Genomic DNA, 22,475 nt, shown 5'->3' on the forward strand with positions numbered 1-22,475 from the left:
TTTCTAAGTCATTTATGGTTATGTTGCACCATTAAAATGTAAAAGACTGTATTTATAGCATTGGCTTTATTTCAAGGCTGATTTTACAAATTGCAAAACTGCCAGTTTACTTTAATGTTGACATTTTAAAAAATGTTTCATCTTATTGCATATTGGAAAAAAATGTAAAGGTTTAATGTAGCTTCATTACATAATGTTAATACAGTTTTACTAGATGAAAACTGTTACTGCATGCACTGCATCTGTTGGATAATAAATAAATAGCTTTTAAGAGATGGAAAAATCAAATAATTTATTCTGAAAAAAGGAGTATCTAGATTATTCAAATTATCCCAAGATTCATATAGTTTGGTCACTTACAAAATCAAAAGTAAAGATGGCTTTCAGAAAGGTTACTTACTGTAAAAATTAGAAAGATAAATGCCAAATCTTCCTCCCCAGTGATCTTTGTCAATAGTAGAGCACTACATTCAAGAAATAGTGTGCTGACCTGGATTTGTTCTACCACAGGAATTTGTATTTCAATCTCAAGTTATACTTGCATGTTTTTCACGTATGTTTCGTATATGCGTGATTTCATGTATATTTCACGTATATTGTTTCATCCCTTAGAACTCTGAGAGGTAAAATATTAACTCTAAATTAATGAATTTCTTCATTGATTTAACACGTATTAGACACATAGTGGGAACATTACGGTTCTAGAGTGAAATCACGGTGCTTGTCACGAAGTCCTCAAACCCTGGTTGGGGGCAAACTCAGATGGCCGGGCTGATGATCAGATGAGGGGAGGGAGCCCAGTGTGACAGCAGGGAGTGGTGGAGACTGGTACACTAGAGAGTATAGTTCTTCCATTTAAAGGACCACTGATGCTCAGCTCTGGCTCACATGGCCTTGATGTGGGACTCATGGCTGCCAGATTGTCCAATTTTTCAAGAATATTCTTCATTTTTAATATTGAAAACTAATTTTAAAAAGTTAAGTATTATAAAAAAAATTAATAAGTGCTGGCCAGATGCAACCCCCCAAAAAACCAGGTAGTTATGCTGTGAGTTGAAGTCCAGCGTGTTATGGAAGCACAAAGAGGAGGTAGCAATGCTGGATTTAGGGAGATCCCAGAAGACCTTTGACAGGTTGGGGGCAGGCGTTGTAGAGGCAGTTGCGGAACTGCAGGTGGGAACAACAGACAGTGATCGCTGTGGTCTGCACAGCCAGGAAGAGATGAAACCTGCAGCTGCTCCTCCCCAGTGGTGCTCCCCTGCCCCTTTGCCTGGTGACACGCCAGCACAGGTGTTCATAATTTTGGATGACGATGCGCAAGGGTTGTGCAGTGTGGTGCTTATCGGATTTATCCCTTGTAGAGGGAGGCCAATTAGGACACATCCGTGTTAGTTACCACTCACTCAAATGAGCAGGCTGAGCACCTTATTGGAGAAGCAGCCACTTTGTGTGCAGCCGAACAGGATGTTTGCCACCTCTGCACTTTGGGTTCATGTCCTTTCTCTTTTGCTTGCCCAGGTCTCCTGATACTGTCAACCTGCTGGTTATTGTTGAATAGCAGGTAGTGAGGCAGAAATTCCATGCTTGTAGAATACCGTAAACCAGGCATTATTAGTCTTCTCCTTACTGCTTAGCTAGGACCAGGAAATGGATGGTAGACTATTATAGATGTTGTCTATTCTGGATGTTTTGGCAAACTATGAAAACCCAGACCCATGGCACATAATCTCAGTAATTTGTGTGGCTTGTGCTTGATAAGTCCTTCCCAGATAAACAGGACGGTGAACGTGTAAAAAGCATTTTTCTATCTTTGGGCCAGACCCTAAATGCCCAGAATTTAAAAACAATTTTAATAAATGACCTTTTTTACTGCTTTATTTTTATTTTAAATATTATTACTTAAACGCTTAAGCTATTTCATTAAATTTTCCAATTTTCCTTCTTTTTGCCAATGCCAAAGAATTTCATAAGGAATTTCATTTTATTCCAGGAAATTCAAGATCACACTTACAACGCTCCACCACCAGCTAAATTGTTTATTTCTAAAATACTCCTTGGCCAGGCCAATAACATGTTAATAATAAACATATTAAAAGGTGCTTAGGAGCTCAGCACCCCCACCAAGCTGTGAACTCCTTCGAAGGGCACCTTTATTGTGTCTTCCCGCAACTGAATCCTGTCTCCTTTCAGGTTCCTAATAACTGTTTAATCAAAGTTTATTGAATAAGTAGATAAATTATTAAGAGTATTTTTTTTATGTGTCTATCAACAGTTTTGTTGATGTAGTCCTGTTACCCAGAATGGCAGGAGTCACTGCATGCTGGCAGTTGGTAGCACACAACCCTAAATCAACGTGGCAGAACCTCTAGGAGCCATGTTTTGGGGTTACCGGGCATGAATTTGGTTCAGTTTCCACTTGTTCTAGTATGTGTGTCCTTTGACCTTCAGTTCCCTCCCATGAGGGTGTTAGACAGGGGAAAAGCTATAGTTCTTATAAAGCATGAACACAGTGCTTGGCATTAGAGATCCTTGGTTGAAACTTCGAATGGATTCTCAGTCTTCAAATGCTGTCTGCAGGCCCGTGGGTCTAGAGGTCTAGAACGTTGCCTGCCACTTGATTATGGCCATCTAAGTGTCTCACGTTTGTCTGACAGGTTACAGTCTTCAAGGACCGTCACATCCATTGGGTCATTTGATCCTCAATAATGATGTCATTGGCATGAAGTACAACAATAGTTGCTAAGTCTTGCATAGCACTTACCATGTGCCAGAAACAGCTTGTATCAGTTAACTCTCCTGGAAATGCTGTACAGCTGCTAACCTCACTGAATCCTCAGGGCAATTTCAGGAGATAGGTACCGTCATTCTGCCCAATTTAGAGACGAGGAAACTAAGACTCAGGGTTAAGTAACTTATTCGAGTTCACACAGGGAATAGGTGGTGTTTTCAAGAACGGCCGCCGGCAATAATGACATCAGCAGCTGTCTAGGCACCCGCTAAGCACTTTGAAGGTATTATCTCAGTTACACCTCACAGCGCCCTTGTGGAATCTATTTTTATCTCCTTATAAATGTGTATCCCCGAAGTGACATCTCTGAGAAATGCTTCATTATTTCCCGCCTTTCCCAGTAGTTAGTGTAGTTTCCCCGGAGAGCATTCTGTCCTAATTGCTCAGTTATGGTACTCACATGACTTGTCAATCTCTTTTTCTCTCATCTTGTGTAAATGCTTTGGTATTATACCCTTTTTTTTCCATATTAGTTTTAATGCTATATAAACTATACATATTTTACTTTTAAAACTCAATATATTTTTAAAAATTTAAGACCATGGCAAGAGAGAGATAACCTGAAGCATGCATTTCAGACAAAGTGATTTTTATCTCCTGCCCCTGACCTTGTGTCTACACAAGCAGTAAGTTGCATGGTTGGGTAATTGCTGGGTGATTTTGAGATATGCCAGTGGGAAAAGAAGCTATGATCAAGAAACTGGAAAAGGGAAAAAAAAAAGCTGTTTGAATTCACTTAAAATGGGTCATTCATTCAACAAAGGTAAAATGATCGTTCACTGCCCTGCCAATTTGACCTGCCAAGGCAGCTGCAAGGGTTGCAATGGGTCCTCTGGGTTTGGGCACCTCCAGGGCTGTCTGTAGGCTCACCCTGATTGGCTGCTCTGCGGGCAGCTGACAGCAGGTCTGCCCAGCTCTGTCCCCTTTGCTGTTGCTGTTTTTGTTGAGCTATTTGGCCCACGGTTCTACTTTTCTGCTCTGGTTTCTTTCTAAGTCATCAGATGGTCCGCTCGGGGGCTCTGTTAGTTTTGGAAGAGTCAACATGAAAGGAAACCGAACTATTTGTTTCTCTACCTGATGGAGCAACCAGATGAAGCTTCGCTTTTTAAAACAAAAACAAAAACAAAAACCTCTTCTCTGGACATGTGTGGATCTGTAAAAAAACAATCAGATTTGTTTCTACATTTTTAGATCATTTAAGAGTCTGGGTTTATCTTTTATTGAAGTGTTGGGTCAGTGCCCCCAATTTCATCGCTTGTAAATGACTTTTAGATGTTTTAAAATGAATGCTTATTTTGCTGCCAAAACATAATTTGTACTCGTTTGGGGAAGAATGCACAAATGCCAAAATGTTAGCGGTTTCTTTGTGGAGATGAAACTCCCAAGATCCAAGCATGATGTCTTCATTAAACAGAGCACATTGTCATGTGGGCAGGGCAGACACAGTAGAGGTAAGGACAGGGACACTGGAGCCACCCCACCTGGGTTTGCATGCCACTCTGCCTCTTACTCGCAGTGTGACCTTGGGCAGGTTACTTACCCCCCCCCAGCCTCAGTTTCTCCTGTCGCCACAATGGGGATAACAATAGACTCCACCTTCTAGAGTAGTTGTGTGAGGATTAAATGACTTAGCATGCTAAAAATAGTACCTGCACATAGTGCTTAGCAAGGGTTGTTATTTTATCACTATCATTATCCTGTTGGCACTGTCTAAACCTACATGAATGGAAGGTTTATATAGTCACTGTCTGAACATAATTCTCTTCTGGGTGAAGTAGATTGGCCACTGCAGAGACTTGGGTAGAAAACCAAGAAAAGCAGGCATAGCCTAGGAATTCAGAGCCAATAGGAGTTTTGCATATAATGTGTATGTAGACAAAGCTTCAAGTCTTATAACCTAAATTTTTTTTTAATTTTTTTTATAACCTAAATTTTAACAGAATTACATATTATTTAGCTAATATATCTTTTTAAAAGTTGACTTCTTTTAAAACATAAGTAATATTTATTACCTAGTATATATAGTAAGTGGTAAATATTATATAGTAAATACAGAGCATAGTCACAAATGCTTTTAATGTTAACTGTATCTTCTTATCTTTGATTTAGACTCTTCAAGAGTAAATACATTGGATAAGAACGATGGCTGTAAAAGTACTACTAGAACAAGAGAAAACTTTTTTTACTCTTGTAGTTTTACTGGGCTATCTGGTAAGTAAACTCTTCATTTCTTTCCTAACAATGTGGTGAAAGAATTGATATAGTATTACCGAAACTATTTTCTATTTCTCTATTTCTATCTCATACTATTTTTTCTCTTTCAGATTGCATTTTTTAGCTTTTTGCATTTAATAACTGAAAGATTTTTGCTCAGTCATGTTGTTTGTAACAATTGTTGAGATGATTTTATTTAAATTTAGGTGAAGTCATAAAATTGCAATGTTACTTGTAGTAGCACTATGACGATTTATTTTGGATTTATAGGCATAAATCTCTCATAAAATATTCTAGACCCTAACAACACTATAAATTCTAATTTGGAGCTCATGACTTACGCAGTTTATGAAGAATTTAGAATAGATTTTTAAAGAGCTGTTATTTTTATATTGTTATTTATAATCCTTTTTGGTTCCAAAGACATTAAAAACAGATGGATAATTTTAATGTTTGAAAGTTTGACAAAAGATCTATGAAGATATACAGAAGAATTGAAATTTATTTAATCTAGAGATATAATAATGATCCACAAATATATAAAGATATATTTACACTGAAGACGCTACCCAAAGTCTTCTTGGAAGACAAGGGCCAGATTGGAGCCTGGGATTCAGGTGGATGTGAGGAATTCTAACATTCTGTCAATTAAGGTTGATAAACATTGAATAAATGGTCCAGGAGGGAGATTATGGGATTTCTTTCTCAAAGCGATTACAGCCTCTTTGTGGTGGAAGGGAATGTCCTACCCTTTCTAAATAAACTCCTCCAAGATTGGTAGTCAAGGTGTTAAGAGAAGTGGGAGGAGATTATTAGATCCTTGCCCCAAAGAATCTTTTAGTCCCAAGCCACACCTTGTATTCTTCCTCCTGCTTGCCCTAGAGGTTAAGGCTTTGACTTTATTGAAAGAAGTTGGCAGATACCTTTACCGATATTCCTGCTTCAAGGTGGAGGTGGTTCGTATGGAATTATAAGCATCAAAAACACCTTCCTGTGCCCCTCTGTGTGATAGGCATTAGACTAACAGCAGGGGCTGTTCCCGAAGTGCTTCCTGAGATTTTCAGCTTTTAGGAGAACAAAATTGTAGTCTGTGATGCTATTCATGGCGTTCCCACTTAGGATAAGAAGTTGGATCGAACGTCTTCACCAATTCTGAGATGCTGCTAATGCCAACGTTTTTAATGAAATACTATCTGTTACGAAGCAGATAAACACACTTCTGTAGGATGATAGTACACAAAAGGAACTTGTTGTTTTTAGATAAAATAAGAGAGAAAAGCTATATTTTGGAAAATGACTTATAACCTTTGTTTTTGCCAATGTATATGTTTCCATTTAAGTCCTATGCTATGAACCAAAGTGTATTGTTGGGTGCCAGTCAATGGCTAAAGAATAATAGGTAAGGATATAAGTTCAGATTTAAATAGTACCTTTACTTGGAAGAGTTCCGAGAGTTTGGTTACTATTGTCATCTTCATCATCATCATCATCATCAAGAATTTTACTGATCTTGTGATTGTCAGATAGTATTTTTTAAAGACAATTTCTGAGTAAATGTAGTTCAACTGAAAATGGTCGAAACTTATCTATCAAAACTTCAGGGTAGGTAAGTCTAAAGAATAATTGCAAACTCCTTGTGACTATACTAATCTATTCCATTCATTTATTTATTCAATTCTTTATACTTGAATATGTTTAAAGTTTTTAATTCACTTTCTGATCGCAAAAGGACCTTGAGGCATACATAGAAGGAAGTCATAACTGTTCTTTTACACATCCTCTTACTTAGAAAAGAAAACAGCTCCTAAGTCATTTATTACTTGGGTTTCTCAGAAGAGAAGATAGCAGTTAATTCCAAGGAAAAGGGACACCCCATTCAGGAAATGAATGAATATTCTCTGGAATACAAAGAAGAAATTAGGCTTATTGATTAATTTGTTCTACTGAATCAGAATGTGGTTTTTTTTTTTCTTCCTAAAGTGAAAATTAAATTGACCTCATTCTGAACTAATGTTTACCTCCAGTGATCATGTGACTAATAATGAAGATGCTGTTTGTTTCTTACAAAAATGTATAATTAACATACTTTAAGATAACATTTTGTGAAATATTTTTTTTTTCAGTCATGTGAAGTAATTTGTGAAACAGGAGACTGTAGACAACAAGAATTCAGGGATCGGTCTGGAAATTGTGTTCTCTGCAACCAATGTGGGCCAGGCATGGAGTTGTCTAAGGTACATATTAGATACATGGAAAAGTTACATATCTGTGTTTATAAAATACATTCTTCTTAACTAAATTCTTTTAGTTAATTATTAATGAAGCTTTGGATACCATGATAGAATTTTTGGTTTGTTATATCACTTTAGCCAGATATTATACAATTCCTTTTTCAATACTTTTAATTCATATGTCTTACTGAAATAAATAGGTTCTAAAACCCAGGATTCAAGAATTGTCATTGTTTTATATAATTTGGTGTTTATAGTATTTCATTGAAAGAATAGAATTTCTAAGGTTTATTTGCATTCATTAAAAAGAATCAAAATTCTACTGAAGATTTAAAAATAAAGCCTTGATAACAGAAAATGGTAATGCTAACATTTACTGGGCCTTCTTTTTATTAAAATGAATGTTATCGTTGCCAGTCAAGAAGTAGAGCTCACAAGTGTCTTAAGTTATGTTCTAAGATAGCAGTTCTTTTCCAAACCAGGATTTTGGACAATCCTTTGACAATACAAGTATTAATACTAGTCTCACCACAGTGACTCTATGTAATTTCCAAGAACACTTTAAATATATTAATTTTAACTACCATTTGTTTAAAAAAAACCCTGTGTGTCATAGCAGAGCATATTTCACAATCTTAGATGTTCTTGGGATCTTTCTTTTTTTGTGAGTGTTCAGAGTTATACATCCGTTTGCTTTATTTTCTGATCTTTTGAAGATGTTACTAGTTGTGGTGGAGAATTGCGGTATTGTTGTGTTCTAAATAAAGCATCAAAGCTTTCCTGTTAGAAATTGAACAATAGATTTTTCTTTTAATTTAAAGGGACTTAAAAGGAAAGTCCTTTTTCCCTACAGACTGCCATTGTTTAAAGCTGAGTCTTGTCATTCATAGATTTCTGATCAATGACCTACAAACAGCAGGAAACAGAGAACGATGCATTCCACAAGTAGGTCCTGGTGGATGGCTTTTCTTTTTGGTTGTTGTGTTAAATAATTGGTGGTTTTCAGTATCCTGGGCTTTATACTTGGATTGAAACTGACTGGCCTTCCAACTGTAGCATCTCAACAGGTATTTTTGGATCCCTGTTGATTATATTAATGTGCATTTTCAGACGTAGGTTTTGCTATGTTGGGTGTAAAAAGATTCATTTCTAGCAGATTGACATATCTAAAATCAATGAACAAAGTAGTTAGAAATGCCATCATGCCAGAGAGGAAAGTAGATGATGAAGCTTCTATTCCTCAAAAGTTCTTCTTTTCCCAAACTCTGCGAAAATCTGAATGAAACTTGACAGATTCTACGAGATTAGTAAATCATTTCTAAGAAATTTATCTTTTCCCTTCAGTTTTTTAAATGTAGAGACAATCGCCTTAAAATAATTTCTGGAGAATCAGACCAGAAGATGAAGGTCCTATTAGCCTTAATGTTTTTTGTCTTAAAAGAATCATTTTCCAGTTTCTGATTCCACACGTGAGGAGCTCGGAAGTTGCCACTATGTCCTAACAACAAATAAAAAGCTGAACAAACTGAAAAATCAGCAGCTCTTCTCAGCCCTGTAAGAGAAATGAAGTCACAGGGAAAACTGCTTTCCCCCAAATGGGAGAGACAGACAAGCAGACACAGAGAAGCACGATATGTGGCTGCAGAAACCTCCTCAGGAGCCAGCACTGGGGTAGGAAAACCTGAGCTGTGATTGACAGATTGCTGGAGCCAAGGTATGGAAGAGTGAGAGTTAGAAACTCCAGGGGGACCCGTCACAGAGCAAGCCCCATGCTTTTGTGAGTTTTACCTCCAGGAACTCTACCCGATTCTCAGTAAACAACAGAGAAAAATCCCCTCATCTCCCATCATGGGGAGGGGGAAAAGGAACAGTTTGAAATAGGTTAGCACACTCTGTTTTTCTTAACAATGACTGCCATCAGGAGAAACCAGTAAGCCAGAGCCTGACCTGCTGGGGCTTTATCAGAGCATAAGTGCCTTGGGGAAAGGGAAATACCCAACTCCAGCCTGCTATGGCCATCCTGTCCTATCCAAGATTGAAAAAAACCGAGAAGCACTTGTGAAGTTCACAGTCCAAAGGCACAGACTCACAAAAAGGCCTAATCACAGGATTGTAGAACACTTCCCCTCTCCCCACCTTCCCTCCACATTACTAATGGCCTATTTACAGCAGTTCTGGAACATCATGTATGGCTTTTAACAAAGATGTACAAGGCATACCACTGAGAGACACAAAATACAGTTTGAAGAGACAAAGCAAGCATCAGAACCAGGTGTGGCAAGAGTATTGGAATTATCATACAGGGATTAAAAACACTATGATTAATATGCCAAGGATCCAATTGACAGCAATGTATAAAGTTGAAAGCATGTAAGAGTAGATGGTCAGTGTAAGCAGAGAGATATTAATCCTAGAGAAGAACCAAAAAGGAATGCTAGACATCAAAAAACACAATAGCAGAAATGAAGAATGCTTTTGATGGATTCATTTGTAGACTGGACACAGCTGAGAAAAGAATCTCTGAACTTGAGGATATATCAATAGAATCCTCCAAAACAGAAAATCAAAGAGAACAATGACTGAAAAACAAATATCAGAAGAAAATATGCAAGAATTGTGGGATAACTACAAAAGACATAAATATGCATAATGGGAATACCAGAAGGAGGAGAAAGAGAGAAAGGAACCAAAGAAATATTTGAAACAATAATGAGTTAGAATTTCCCCAAATAAAATCACAACACACCAAAACCACAGATCCAGGAAGTTCAAAGAACACCAAGCAAGATACATACCAAAAAACTCCCTACACCTAGGCATTTATTTCCAAACTGTGGAAAAATAAAGATAAAGAAAAAATCCTGAAAAAAGCCAAAGGCAAAAAACACCTTCCCTATGGGGGAACAGAGATAAGAATGACATCTGACTTCTCCTCAGAAACCATGCAAACAAGAAGAGAATGGAGTGAAATATTTAAAATATTGAGAAAAAAACTACCAACCTAAAATTCTGTACCCTGAGAAATTATGCTTAAACAGTTAAGGATAAAGACTTTCTCACACAAAAACTAAGGAAATTTGTTGCCAGTTAACCCACCTTTCAAAAAATATTAGAAGAAATCCTTTAGATAGAAGGAAAATAATGTAGGTCAGAAATGTCAATCTACATAAAGAAAGGAAGAGCATCAAAGAAGGAATAAGTAAAGATAAAATAAATATGTTGATTTTCTTTTTCTTAATTTATCTAACACGTAATTTTTTCAAAATAATAGCAACTTTGTATTTGATTAAGTATGCTTATATATCTATCATATATATGCTTATAAATAAGTGAAATGAATGACAGCAATGATACAAGGGACAGGAGGGAGGAATTTGAATTATTTTGTTATTGCAAGGTAATCACACTATTTGTGAAGCATATTGTAATCTCTAGAGGAACCATTAAAAAAGGTGGAAACAGAAGTATAAATGATATACTAAGAAAGAAGAGAGAGTAGAATAATAAAACGTTCAATTGAAACCACAAAAGGAGTGGAAGGCAAAAATAGGGACAAAGAAGAAGAGCAATGAGTAGAAAATAATAATAAATATGGTAGATATTAACCCAGCCATATCAAATGAGAACTATCAGTGGTCTAAATGTACCAATTAAAAGACAGAGATTGTCAGAGTGGGTCAAAAAACAAGACCCAACTTACATTGTCTGCAAGAAACCTACTTTAAATATAAAGACACATATAGATTAAAAGTAAATGGATGGAGAAAGATATGCTAACACTGATCAGAAGAGCGGAAATAGCAATATTAATTTCAGACGGCAGACTTTGAAGTAAAAGAAGTTATCATGGGTAGAGAAAAGTATCACACAATAATAAAGAGGTCAACTCTCTAAGAAGACATAACAATCCTTAATGTGTATGCTCCTGGCAGCAGAGCATCAGACTATGTGAGGCAAGAACTGATAGTACTGCAAGGAGAAATGGATGAATCCATTGTTACAGTTGGAGACTTCAATACCCTCTGTCAGAAATGGACAGATCCATTAGGCAGAAAATCAGTAAGGACATAGTTGAACTCAACAACACCATCAATCAGCTGGATATAATTTGATACGTGTAGGCTACTTCATCCCACAACAGAAGAATACACATTATTTTCAAGCTCACATGGAAAATTCAAGCAAGACCATCTTTTGGGCCTTAAAACACACCTTATCAGATTTAAAGGCATAGAAATTATGCAACGTCTGCTCTCAGATCAAAATGGGATGAAACTAGAAACCAACAACAGAAAAATACTGGAAAACCTCCAAATACTTGGAGATCAAGCCACACACTTCTAATTAACACATAGGTAAGAAGATACCACAAAAGGAAGTTAAAAATATTTTGAACTAAGTGAAAATGAAAACAGAACTTATCAACATTTGTGGGATGCAGTGAAGCAGTACTCAGAGTGAGGTTTATAGCATTGAACGCATATATTAGAAAAGAAGAAAGAATCTAAAATCATTAACCTAAGTTTATACCTTAGGAAACTAGAAAAAGAAGACCAGATTAATCCAAAGTAAGTAGAAGAAAAGATATGATAAAACTTAGAGTAGAAATCAATGAAATTGAAACCATAAAATCAATAGAGAAAATCAACAAAACCCAAAGCTGGTTCTTTGGAAAAGTAAGTAAAACTGATAATCCTCTAACCAGGCTAACTGAGAAAACAAGGGAGAAGACACGGATTACTAATATCAGAAATGAATGAGGGGACATCACTACAGATTCTATGAACATTGAAAGGCTAATAAAGGAACACTGTGAACAACTCGATGCCCACAAATTTCATAACCTAGATGAAATGGACTAATTCCTTGAAAGACACCATTTGCCAAAACTCACACAAGAAGAAATATACAATCTGTATAGGCCTATGTGTATTGAAGAAATTGAATCAATAATTAATAACCTTCCAAAACAGAGAGCAGCAGGCCAAGATGAGTTCACTGGTGATTTCTACCAAATAGTTAAGAAGAAATTATATCAATTCTCTACAATTGCTTCCAGAATATAGAAGCAGACTTCCTGACTCATTCTGTGAGGCCAGCACCACCCCAATACCAAACCAAAGACATTACAAAAAAGGACTACAGACCAGTATCTCTCATGAACATACATACAAATATTCTCAGCAAAATATTAGCAAATTGAATCCAACAATAATGAATAAGATGTTACACACCATGACAAAGTGAGATTTATCCCAGATATGCAAGGCTGGTTCAACATTTAAAATTTAATTAATGTAATCTATCACATCAAAGGCTAAATAGGAAAAATTACATATCATATCAATAGGTGCTGAAAAAGCATTTCAAAAAATCTAACACCTATTTATGATTTTTTAAAAGTCTCAATAAGCTAGGAAAATGGAGGAACTTCCTCTACTTGACAAAGAATATTGATCATAATCCCCTTCCCAAAAAACCCTACAGTTAACATCATACTTAATGGTGGAAACTAGAAGTTTCCCACCAAAATCAGGAACAAGGCAAAGATGTCTGTCCCCTTTCACCACTTGTTTTCAACATCATACTAGAAATCCTAACTAATGCAACAGGACAAGAAAAGGGAATAAAAGATACACTGATTGGGAAGGAAGAAATAAAGCTCTCTTTATTCACAGGTGACATGATCCTCTCTATACAAAATCCAAAAGAATCAACAGAAAACCTCCTGGAACTAATAAGAAGTTATAGTAACATTGCAAGATACCAGATTAATATACAAAAGTCAATCACTTTTGTATATATTAGCAACGTATGTTTACATTGGCACCCTCAAAAATGAAATACTTAGGTATAAATCTAATGAAATATAAATATAAGGAAAACTACAAAACTCTGATGAAAGAAAACAAAGAACAACTAAATAAATGGAGAGATAGTCCATGTTCATGGATGGGAAGATTCAATATTGTCAAGATGTCATTTCTTCTTAAATTTATCTATAGATTCGATGCAATCCCAATCAAAATCTTAGCAAGTTATTTTGTAGATATTGACAAAACTTATTCTAAAGTTTATATGAAGAGGCAAAAGACCCAGAACAGACAACACAATATTGAAGGAGAAGAAAAAGTTGAAAGATTGACACTACCCAACATTAAGGCTTACTATAAAGCTACAATAATGCAGACAGTGTGGTGTTGGCAAAAGAATAGACAAATAGACCAATGGAACAGAATAGAGAGCTCAGAAATAGACCTACATAAATACAGTCATCTGGTCTTTAACAAAGGAGCAAACACAAGCAATAGAGAAAAGATAGAGTTTTTTTTTAACATATGATGCTGAAACAACTGGACATCTACATGCAGAAAATGAATCTAGACACAGACATAACTCGAAATAAATGTAAAATGCAAAACTATAAACCTTCTAGAAGATAATATAGGATAGAATTTATAAGATGTTGGGTTTGGTGACCACTTTTTATATTTGACATCAAAGGTATAATCTATGAAAGAAAGAATTAATAAGTTGGACTTAATTTAAATTAAAGACTTCTGCAGGCCAGGTGAGGTGGCTCATGCATGTAATCCTAGCGCTCTGGGAGGCCAAGGTGGGCTAATTGCTCGAGGTCAGGAGTTAAAACCAGCCTGAGCAAAAGCGAGACCCTGTCTCTACTATAAATAGAAAGAAATTAATTGGCCAATTAATATATATAGAAAAAATGAGCAGGGCATGGTGGCACATGCCTGTAGTCCCAGCTACTCGGGAGGCTGAGGCAGCAAGATTGCTTGAGCCCAGGAGTTTGAGGTTGCTGTGAGCTAGGCTGACGCCACGGCACTCACTCTAGCCGGGGCAACAAAGCGAGACTCTGTCTCAAAAAAAAAAAAAAAAAAAAATTCTGCCCTGCTTTAGACACTGTTGAGAGAATGAAAAAGCAAGCCACAAACTGGGGAAAAATATTTACCAAAGATATCTGACAAAGGACTGTTATCCAAAATACATACAATGAACTCCTAAAACTCAACAATAAGAAAATAAGCAACCCAATTAAAAAAATGGATGAAAGACCTTAAGAGAGACCTCACCAAAGAAGATATATGATAGCAAATAAGCATATAAAAAAATGCTCCACATCATATATCATCAGGGAAATGCAAATTTAAACAACAGTGCGATACCACTGCATGTCTATTAGAATGTCCAGAATGCAGAGCACTGGCAGTATCAAATGCTGTCTAGGATGTGGAGTACCAGGAACTGTCCTTCACTGATAGTGGGAATGCAAAATGGTACAGTCATTTTGGTAGACAGAATGGCAGTTTCTTACAAAACTAAATGTACTCTTGCTATTCAGTCCAGCAGTTGTGCTCTGTATTATTTACCCAAAGAAATGGAAAGCTTATGCCTGCACAAAAACCTGCACACAGATGCTTTGTTCATAATTACCAAGACTTGGAAGCAACCCAGAGGTACTTCAGTGGGTGAATGGATAAATGAACTGTGGTATAGCCATACAATGGAATATTATTCAGCACTAAAAAGAAATGAGCTCTCAAACCATGAGAAGACAGGGAGTAACCTTAAATGCGTATTGCTAAATGAAAGAAGCTAATCTGAAAAGGCTACATACTTTAGTTAGAATACTTAGAATACTTTGTGATTCCAACTATGAGACATTCTGGAAAAGGCAACACTATGGAGACAGTAAAAGAATCAGTGGTTGCCAAGGATAGAGGGGAGGGTTGGATGAATAGGCGGAACAGAGGATTTGTAACTACTCTGTGTGATACTATAGTTGTGGATGCATGTCATTATACCCATGGAATGCATAACACCAAGCATGAATCCTACTGTAGAAACGATGGACTCCAGGTGACAGTGATGTGTCTGTGGATTGTAACAAGTGCGCCATTCTGGTGTGGGATGTTGATAACGGAGGAAGCTGTGCGTGGCGAGGGAGGGCAGGGAGTATATGGGCTGTCTCTGTACCTTCCTCTCAATGTTGCTGTGAACCTAAAACTGCTCCAAAAAACAAAGACTTTATAAACAGGAAAAAAATCCATCTTTTGAGAGCATGATCTGATAACAGATTCTGTGTTTCATATTCCCATGGATATCCAGAAGAAATATTTTTCTCTGGGTAGCAGTTTACTCTAAGTTGGTTTTTTTTTTTTTTGGTTGTTTTGTTTTGTTTTGTTTTGTTTTGTTTTTTGAGACAAGATCTCCCTCTGTTGCCCAGGCGGGAGTGCAGTGTCAAGATCATAGCTCACCGTAACCTCCAACTCCTGGGCTCGAGGGATCCTCCCACTTCAGCCTCCTGAGTAGCTGGGACTACAAGCTCATGCCACCATGCCTGGCTAATTTTATTTTAGTTTTATATAGAGATGGACTCTTACTATGTTGCTCAGGCTGGTCTCAAACTCCTGGTCTCAAGTGATTTGATTCTCCCGCCTCAGCTTTCCAAAGTGCTGGGATTATAGGCCTGAGCCACAGTGCCCAGCCCTCCCTGGGTGTTGAAACAGTCGTACAACCCTACTACATTAGAAGCAACCAAAGGGAAGCCACCCTAATAGTTTTGCCTTTATGTACTTATTTTATTTATTAATATTTCTGTTTCAATATTTATTATAATTTTCTTCATTAAAAAGAGACCAGGAAAAAAAAAACAATAATGTCACTGAAAAACCAGATTCTTAAGGCCCATGTTACTGCTCAGAGGTGTCCACGTTGAGACAGGCAACCCATGTCGCTCAGCTTTTCAGCCGTAGTGTCTACAGAGCACCTGGCTCCTAATACACACATGGTACGTGACTGTTCAAGGAGTGAACAAGTCGGTCAACCTTAAATATTTTTGGAAAGAAAAGTGACCCAAATCGAGTAATATAAAAATGAATGCATTTGTGTGTGTATGATAAAAAATATGTTTTGCCAAGTCTTTTATCTTGGTTTTAACTCATGGTGAATAAACTCAGCCACTGAGCCTTGCTTCTGCTCTAAGATGCAAAGCGTCAGAGAGGTAAAGGATGCCAACATGCAAATGAAAATGTAAATATATTTTTATTTCCCACTTAACTCATCAAGGCAAAGAGCTTGAACTTTGTGTGAGCAATTCCTTTGGGGTTAGAAATTTCTAAATGGCCCATTCATGCATTGCGGTTTCTTCTTCCGTTGCTCCTTTAAGTCTTTAGCAATAATGTATCTTTCAGAGGAAAGAAAAATAAGTTATGAGTAGATTAAAATCAGATAAATCACTTAAATTAACAATTATATTCAGCTGATTAATTATCACTTCCAAGCTTTACAAATCAATGGAAAATTTATTCTTTTGGCTATGACTAAGCTTTTTTAAAAAAAATGTCAGATAGCTACAAATAATCTTTTTTTAAAACTTGAGATATTAAATATGTGGTCTGGAGGGATATGTTTTAATTTGTAATGAAACGAATGACTCTGAGCAGAGCCCTTACCTTTTTAAGTGAGGCTTGTAATTTCGGTTACTTGTGCTGTTTGAAATTTTGAAAGCACAGTAAACAAAACATTTTGAAGTTAGTTATGAAAAAGTACAACAGATTATTGATATGCACAACTAAAATTTTCTTTGTATTAAAAGTAAAAAATAAAAGTGCATTTTCAAAAAAAAAAAAAAAAAAAAAAAAAAAAAAAAGTGCATTTTCACCTGACATAGAGCTTTCAAATAACCTCTACTCTAACATTGTTATCATCCTTGTTTCACTGTATTAAACACAACTTAAAACTTCTGTTTTCTACTATCAGTTCTATCTAAATTAGCATACTGTGGGGCATGAGGTTCTTTCCGATTAAAAACATGTATCTATGTGTTAAAGTAAAGCTTAGAAATGCTTCGGGTAAGCAAGTATACTTCAACTTTCCGTCTGTGGTTTTATTACTCCTAATTATTGTTTTCTTTGGAAGGCAGGCAGTACTATTTTTTGTCAAGGTGTCTGGGCTTTCTTTCCCATTGTTAGGTTTCTACCATTTACAACACAGGTCGGGGCTTGCTGGGGCTGCTGGAATCGCATTCCTGGGGACAGTCTGCCCACCTGGGGTGTGTGGTCAGTGGGTCCCAGCCTCTTTTCACGTCCTTTCTATTATTAGACGGTAAGAAGTCCGCCTAGCTGCTCCAGGGCCACTAATACCGTTGTTTCCTTAGATTGACACCCTTCCCTTCTTTGGCCACTTTTAAAAGATTACTTGTTTTAACCTTTCACCTTGGATATTTTGGGTTATGTTCCTGTAAAGAACATCTCTTAACGTGACAAATATGCACTGTCTTTCCATAATACGTGTCATGTAACCCAAATGGCTAATGTTGGCTACCTTTTAATATAATGAGCTAGGTGCTATCTGTGTGATCTTCGTGTATTAAGTGATGGACTCCTTACAACATATGGCTCAAAGAGGGAGTACGATTACCCCCATTTTACGGACAGGGAAACTGAGACACAGAGGTTAATTGATTTGTCCATTGTCACGGCTAATAAATAACAGTGCGGGGGTGGGAGGAGCCACGTGGGGGTAACCCTCTCTTTCTCGAGTTGCTAACGCCCTGGCACAGCCCTCTCTGGTGGGACTGTCGGCTATGATGGTCGCAGTCTGCACTGTCCATTGTGGGAGTCACTAGCCACTGAGGTTATTGAACACTTCAAATGTGGCTAGCTGGTGTCACCGAGGAAGAGGGTTGCTAATTATATTTCATTATTCGATTTAAACGAAGCCATATTGTGCTGTCGTACTGGGCAAGTGCAACTCTGAAACCATCAACTTTCCTCCAGAGATTACGGCTCAGGACCAACCTCTAAAACAAAAGGGGACGTCCAAATCCCGGGGACCTAATGCATGGCGGCAGCCTTCCTTCCCTCCTTCCTCCTCCTAACCAGCCTGCCACCAGCTCCCAGGGCCCATCTGTTTCCTTTCCTCCACGCTCCTGGCGCCAGATGATGTTCCCTCCCTGGCATCCCGAGCTGGCGCATCTCATTAGCCCTCTCCCTCCCAGCCAGCATTTCTTCTCCTTGAGGTTCTTTGCAGTCATTGGGCCTGAACGTCAGCTTCCCTGTACGTTTAGAAAACTGTATGGCAGGTCACCGAGCCATTTGGAGACTGAGGATTGCATCCCGTTGAGCCGTGCTACCCTGCCGCTCTTTCACTACAAGGTCTAGTTTCTGAAAGTTTATGAGAAAGGTAATGGAGAGTGGTTTTCCTATTTCAGTGTCAAAAAAAAAAAAATGCAAAATATTATTGCTCCATTAAGTAGTACCTGCTGGGTGTTTTGAGCCGTACATGTGTATAAGAGTGTTACTTGGCTCTCGGGCATCCTTTCAGCTCGTGAAAATAAGCCTAGCTTGGGGATATGTGGGAGAGGATGATTTTTATTTTCCTGAGGTAGCTGCATCAGACTTTCAATTCCACACTGCCTAGAATTCGCCCGGCCACAGCCCCTCCCCCTCCCCGGGTATTAATGCCAACAATGTGCTTTTAACATGATCGCCTCACAGCAGTAAATCAGGAAACTAGTTTTTGCATGAACCACTTGAAACAGGCTTCACGTCTCTGGCAGGGTTTTCAAAGTAAGCTTTTCTAACCAATTATTGGGATGACTTTAGTTAATGTAAAAAAAAATTAACTCTTGTAAACAACAACATACTTTCCTCCAAGTGGGGTTATATCCAGCTTCTTAGTTTTAAAGAGGTCTACTTTTTTGGAAACTATTTTCATCCCTATAAAGAAAGTCACCAAGAGAAAAAAAATTAATGTAATTTGCAAGCATTAAAAAAAAAAAAGATTCATTTCTGCCATTTAATTACAGTGTTGCTCACTTTGTGTTTAATTATACCTGATTGAGCCTAGTGATGTTTGGCAGATATTAACAAGTTCTCGCTTGTAATTTTTCTCTAAAAAAAACCTCAAGTACAGATTTTCATAAACTGAAAGTTGGAGGGAAATATCTCTTTGGTGTTGTTTTATTAAAGGAAATTAAAAAGTTGATTTCTAAGTACTGGCGACATAAATCTAATTTGTCATTTCCATTTGTGTGCCCTAGATTTTCTCCACAAATAACTTCTTCCCCATCCAAATTTGAAATTTAACATTTAACTTTTAAAGTTCAAAGAAACCAAAGTTAATGACTTAGTGGCTGTACAAAATAAATAGTGCTTTTGACTTGAGGCCCCAGAATGTGTTTCTTGAACGAGGAGGGTCTGGGAGGTTCTTCCTTGTGGTCTGAGAAACTAAATGACCCTCAAACTTGTAGGTGGGACCTGCCTGTGTTTTTGTTAAATGCTGGGTTTACAGAGGGAGAAAAGAGAGAAGGGGATTTGGGGACTGTTTACTTTGAGTCATTTTGCTACTGGAAAACCACCAAATGTGGCTTAAAAATATTGGGCAGAGTGACAGAGCTACTGCTGCCGCCAGCTTGGGTGGAAGCAGCCCAGCTGGGTCCAGCCCTCTGTTGTCTTGGGACCAAGATAAGGAAGGCTGTCACCCCCCACCCCGGCCCCCACCCACCCAGCCACCCAGCAGCCTTGCCCAGGGGGAGCCATCGCTGTGCCCCTTACAGGCTTTTGCTCCTTAGCATTAAAAATAATAAAAAATAAAAAAGTAAGTCTTTAGGAAACACTGCCTTAAACAATATTTGTTCATCCATTTGTTTATTCAGCAAGCTTTTATTTCTTACTCACCGGCCTGTAACGTACCAGCCTTCTGGGAAGGAGAGATGGAGAGGGGCGCCGGACACCCAGGAGTGTTCACTTCATGTACGATGTTAGGAAGGAAGTAGGAAACCCATAGCGATGCTTTTTTTTTAAAAAAAAAAATTGCATTATTATTTTATCCATGTAGATATTTTCCCACCTTGAGGTTTACTGATAAAAAGGTCTGCTCAGGGATTCGAGGAAGTGCTAGGTATTTCCCTCATGCTTTGAAGGTACCCAGGTCATAATTTCGAAAATGAAGACTAAGGGGTATGTAAAGTAGAAATGTGTTTCTTCCATTGGTAGACCATGTGGTAGACCATGCTCTAGAAAAATAAAATGCATATACCTAATGCTGAAGCCCAGGCCGATGACAGACTTACTCTGCTCCGCCACCCACTTACCCTCCCCTCTCCAGACACACACACAAACACACATGCACACACACACATACACACACACGCACACGCAGACACACACACAAACACACATGCACATACACACATACACACACGCACACGCACACGCAGACACACACACAGAGTCCTTCGTAGGAAATGATGGGAGGGAGAGCTCCAGTGCAATCAGGAAAGTGTCAAAGAAAACCCAGCACTGGCTGTAGAGTGGCACAACAGATTTTACTCAGGACTGTTGCAACGGGGACCCGAAACCTCAGTGTAGAACCAGGCTCTGTTCCGAGGATGGCACGGCAAGTTGGGGGTTACAGCCAAGGAGCAGTGTGGGGTTGGTGGATGGGAAGTTATTAAGAGGTGACGTCAGGGGGTGGAGGGTTCTGGCTGAACACAGGCCAGGGTGGTCAGACAGCCCCTGGGGTGCGGCGAGGGATGAGGAACCCGATCACATGCCGAGGGGGACCGCTGACAGAGGATGGGGAGCCCTGGCTGAACGTATTCGGCAGGGTTCTTGGGCAATTGGGCACCCGAGGACAGGGCCCACTGGGAAAGTGGCTCAGAGGAGCCTGCCTAGAGTTTGATCAGGGAGAGAGTCTTTGTCAAAAGGCTAACCTCAAACATGGCTCATGTCCTTATCTATTTACTTACTTGTCTGCCTCCTGCAGAAAATAGCACACCTAGGGAAATTACCCCTTTCTTTCTGAAATGTATGGGGGTAAAAACAAAAGATTTGATGCTGTTTTCATTCGATGCACAATTAGGTCATGGGATCAATGCAGATGCATTTGACCGAACATCCACGGCCACTCCCTGTCCCAGCACTTGGGGTGCAGTGATGAGTAAGAACAGCCCCAACTGTGTCCCTACAATGGGGCGCTCGCGCCGTCTGCCAACGTGGAGCACTCTCCAAGACGCCTTGACCGGGAAAACAGTTGCAGAAGAGGGTGTTAAACACATGGGCACATGCGAGCAAAGTGTTTCTGGCAGGTTACATACGCCAAAGCCTGGTACCAGTTTGTGCCTGGCTGCAGGAAGCAAGAAGTTGGGGACCAGGGATGGGAAGAAAGGCATACTAGTTTTGCGTAGTCATTTTTCAGTATATAAGTGATAAAAAGAAAAAGAAGTGGTCTCTTGCCGGGGTGGGGACACCAGTTTGTAAAGGCTCAGTCTCACTCTGCTGACCAACATTGCCAGGGGCCTGAGGTTGCTGGGTTTCCCTTCAGGTGGTTTTTTTGCCTTTCTTTTACCTCGTGGTAGTTATTTATTGAACCTTTTAATGGGGAAGATTTCAAGGCATTTTAACCACCTGGTTTTACTGAATGAAATAAAAACATCAAAGCAGACATTTATATTGGGGGTAATTTAATATTTATATGCTGTTGACTTTATAGCCTGGATTACAAATAATTACAGAGCCTGTGTTTATGGTGCATTTGAAATATGACAATCAACTCAAAGAGTGGTTGCTGCCGTGGACACTATACTGTAATTTAATTCCTTGGAAATAACTTCTCTGAATTTCTTGTTAATTCAGGGTTCCTAGTTAATGCATTGTGTAATGGTCACTTCATTTCTTAGACTATCATGAACTGCAAGCTATTTTTAATAGTTTAAAAATAATAGTAAGCTGGTTTTCTAGTATTATCTCTTTGAAAATGGCAAAGACTTTAGAGAAAATATACTTCAAATGCAACCTCCCTGAATAAGCAATGTCTATGAACGTTCCCGGGAGAGTGTTTGGTGTGTGCTCAGTGGGTCTGGGAATTTTGTCAATAGTGTTGGATGCAAAGCTCTATCTCAGCCCCCCACCTAAACCCCCCCTGTCGAACGTCACTGTTGCCGCCACTGAAACATACCAAGTCTAAGCAGAATTAGTGAGTTAATATCCAGATAACGGAGGCAAAGCAAGGCACATTTGGCACCTGGTTTTGTTTTCTTTCTAAACATGACTTGGTCCGGTCTACGAGTAGAATGGACCAAAACCAACCAAGCAAAAAAACACTTGTCATGAAATGCTCATTCCACAAAACATAATGGCATGTAAATGACATAGAATGGCATATGGCAAGAACGCCTGGTCAAAACGTTCCCTCTGTGCGGTAGGGACTCTGCAGTA

The 22,475-nt window shown here is 38.4% G+C and overlaps 1 protein-coding gene across 2 annotated transcripts in view; it reads left to right on the plus strand.

Moving 5' to 3' along the window:
• Nucleotides 1-22,475, plus strand: part of TNFRSF19 (TNF receptor superfamily member 19) — an 86,340-nt gene that overhangs the window by 12,492 nt on the left and 51,373 nt on the right. For both annotated transcript variants that reach the window (XM_076009540.1, XM_076009541.1), the window contains exons 2-3: nucleotides 4,898-4,999; nucleotides 7,126-7,236. In XM_076009540.1, the coding sequence (XP_075865655.1) occupies nucleotides 4,931-4,999; nucleotides 7,126-7,236 (180 nt within the window). In that variant the 5' untranslated portion in view covers nucleotides 4,898-4,930. The remainder of the gene's footprint in view (nucleotides 1-4,897; nucleotides 5,000-7,125; nucleotides 7,237-22,475) is intronic.

This window comes from Microcebus murinus, chromosome 13, assembly GCF_040939455.1.
Source record: "Microcebus murinus isolate Inina chromosome 13, M.murinus_Inina_mat1.0, whole genome shotgun sequence".
NCBI classification, from domain to species: domain Eukaryota; kingdom Metazoa; phylum Chordata; class Mammalia; order Primates; family Cheirogaleidae; genus Microcebus; species Microcebus murinus.